Source organism: Trachymyrmex cornetzi, unplaced genomic scaffold (genome assembly GCF_001594075.2).
Source record: "Trachymyrmex cornetzi isolate Tcor2-1 unplaced genomic scaffold, Tcor1.1 scaffold279, whole genome shotgun sequence".
Classification (NCBI taxonomy): Eukaryota; Metazoa; Arthropoda; class Insecta; order Hymenoptera; family Formicidae; genus Trachymyrmex; species Trachymyrmex cornetzi.
In genome coordinates, this window is record NW_017297471.1 from 390,372 (window position 1) to 393,604 (window position 3,233).

The following is a 3,233-nucleotide window of genomic DNA, read 5'->3' on the forward strand; positions in this document are numbered from 1 at the left end:
TGCATATAATTCAATAAAAATGTTTTTTAATGAAGTAAAATGATTCTAAAAAATCTTATATACATTCACTTATAGGTACTTTATACAGATAATTCCTGTAAAAGAAAAAGAATAGGAATATATAGCATTACTGCCTACTGTGTCAGTTTTGGAGCCCATTTTGTCAGACGCTCATTTTTGCATAACTTACGAAAAACTTAATTATTGCAAAATTGCAAACAGTATTATAAAAATTGCTTATACTATCTGATAGAAGATACTTTTTACTTTGTATTTATGTTTTTGAAGTTGTATTTTTACCTTTCGTTTAAGAAATATTGTCTAAAAACAAAGTGGTCGGTATCGGTGACCTTCCTCTATAAATGACACGGTGTGCTATGTCATTTTACTGTGTAGCAAATTACCTAATCTTCTATTGTATTTTACTTGCCGGCCTAAAATTTAAAAATTATTTGATTTATTTGTCTTTTATTTATTAACTATTTATTTATTTCCATTTTATTTATTTATTACTTATTATTTATTAATATTAAAACTAAAAGATATTTTTATAAGTCATGTCACAATTTAAGGCCATTAAGAATGTGCTTATATGTGTAATTAAAAGGTGCATCAATAGAACGTGGTTGCAAGATATTCGAAAGTTTATCTTTAAAATATTCTTGGTAGTCTTTCCGTTATTTATACAATTTATGTTTTTATTAATTTTCGTAATCACTATTGTACGAGTACGTTACAAAATGTGAAAGACACCGGAGCTGTTTGAATGGAAAGGAAATTATTGGAATTTAATTTGTGAATTAATTACAATACAGGCATGCAGGGTTGGCCCTTGGCAGCAGCCGAACCACGTGGTCTGCACTTGAACGATACTCTTTTACCTGAGTATCTTCGTAAACTCGGATACACTACTCATCTCCTAGGGAAATGGCATGTTGGTTATCTCACGAGAAATTACGTACCTACTCGTCGTGGTTTCGACACTTTCTTGGGATATTTCAACGGCGTTATTCAATACTTCAATCATACAATAGCTGAAAACGTAAATTTTCTATAATTAAGTATTGCTAGAAAAAAAAGATAGTTTTATTATATAGAATTATATATATAGTAGAAAAAATCAATATGTTTTTTCAGCCTTTCGTTCAATGGTTGACGTAATTGTTATAAAATTGTTTGCAACAGATAATAAAGATTTGATTGGTTTGTCAAAATTAACGATAAACAATTTTTTTCCATAGTCTTAAAAAATATATATGTCGACATCAACTAACAGTAACATAAGATTTAAGTTAAAATTTCGCATTTAAATATTTGTTTAGGTCAATGGAAATAAATCATTGTTTATCGTCAATTGATAGAACATGCATTATCTGTTGAAAGCGATTTTACAATTATATTAACAATTATATTAACTATCGAATAAAAGACACATCGATATTTAGTTGATATCAACACTATCAACTAGAATGTTATATATAGCTTTGGCCATAAGTTTAAAACTGCTTAAAAAATTGACGTAAATATTCTATATCTAACGAAAAATAAATTACAAACTGATTTATTGGAAAATAATTTTTACTTTTATAATTTTAATATTTTATTAGTTCTCCTGTGACTTTTATTATCGTCAGCAGTTTTTCATCGGAAGAAATTGAGAAGATTTTATACTAATACTCAACGCTTTATAATAATGTTAAATAATATATGTTATTTAAGGGGATGCTAAACCGATTACCGAACTCAATCAAGGTCGATAGTACAGACTTTTTTAATTCCAATTTCGATAATAGTGGCGACATCTTTGATTTAGTTTTTACATTATATTATATAATATATATCATTCTGTCTTACTCAAACGCATACATCTGTTCTTATCTAACATATGCCAGCACCATCTATCGCAAGACCGCGCAACTACTACTACACGGAATTTCGGCTCTGTTGACAGTCCCAGTCTCCGCAAAGCATCTGTATACACGTATTTCCTATTCGGTGGGAATATATCTTTTCTAGACTTTCAATCTTAGTTCTACAAATTCGGTATCGTTCGTTTCAATAATGTGATGTTTGCTGCCCGCTTATTTTCAAGATATGGACTCTAAAACTCTTATATCAAGCAAATATATATCCGAGGTGACAGCTGTGCGAGCCAAAAATAAGTAAATTTTATAATTTTTTTTCGATTTTCTCATAAAATCCAGTGTAGCAAACATCCTCTGTGTGCGTACTATAATTTAAGTAATAATACTTTTGCAATCCGTACATCCAATACGGAGAAATCCCACCGAATAGGAATGTGGTAAAACAGGGGGGCTTTAGCATCGCCTTAATAGACTGCATAACATTTTGCAGGAACAAGTAGGCTATGATTTGCACCGTATCGTAGGCGACAATCACACAGTTGAATATAGATATGACTACATGACTAATCTTATAACCGAGGAGGCTGAAAATATTATTTCATCGCATAATACTGAGAGGCCCATGTATCTGCAACTAGCGCATCTCGCTTCACATGCTAGCGATGCCGAAGAAGCTATGGAAGTATACGATTGGAGAGAAACGAATGCCACCCTCGGCTACATTCAAGACGTGAACAGAAGGAAGTTTGCGAGTAAGTACAAATATCTTACTCGCATTTATTAAAAGTGTCGTTAACAGTATATACATTTCATGAGAAATAAAAAATTGCGTCTTATTTAATAGTAATTATTTTTTAGTTGTATTGTAGTTGGATTATGTCTATTTGTATTATTATTACAACTTCACTTTAATTAGAATTCATTATGCGCGTTTATATCGTGATTGATAGGAAGGTGATTATCAGGGATGACGGCCGGATTACTTGACTCCAACTTAATCGAAATTAATATGCCTTTATTCTAAGCCCGCGGAATTCCTCGTCTTGTCGCGATGATAGCCAACGGAGGAGTCTCTTTATTCCTCGCTCCCAGGGCCGGTGACTTTGTATTTGAGTGGGTGTTGAGCTCTTGGAATTTTGAACCTAACCTAACCTAACCCTAAACTAACCTAAAATACACGTGAAATTGCCGCGTCAAGGGCTTTCTGCCATATTGGATTTGAGTCTAGCTAGTTAAGCTGCTCGCACACAGGTGTCAGTCGGGGCGGTCGGACGATGGAGAAGAAATCTTTCCGAAGCGCGGATTGGCTCACAATATATTCGGCGATAGGCCTATTTGAAAATTCTCTAATTCTCGCGAAAATACTCA

General features: G+C 32.5%; 1 protein-coding gene across 1 annotated transcript in view; it reads left to right on the plus strand.

Moving 5' to 3' along the window:
* The window catches only part of LOC108762178 (arylsulfatase B-like), a 14,717-nt gene that overhangs the window by 8,573 nt on the left and 2,911 nt on the right, over nt 1-3,233 (plus strand). The window contains exons 3-4 of the mRNA XM_018509078.1: nt 816-1,042; nt 2,356-2,617. Of these exons, the coding sequence (XP_018364580.1) occupies nt 816-1,042; nt 2,356-2,617 (489 nt within the window). The remainder of the gene's footprint in view (nt 1-815; nt 1,043-2,355; nt 2,618-3,233) is intronic.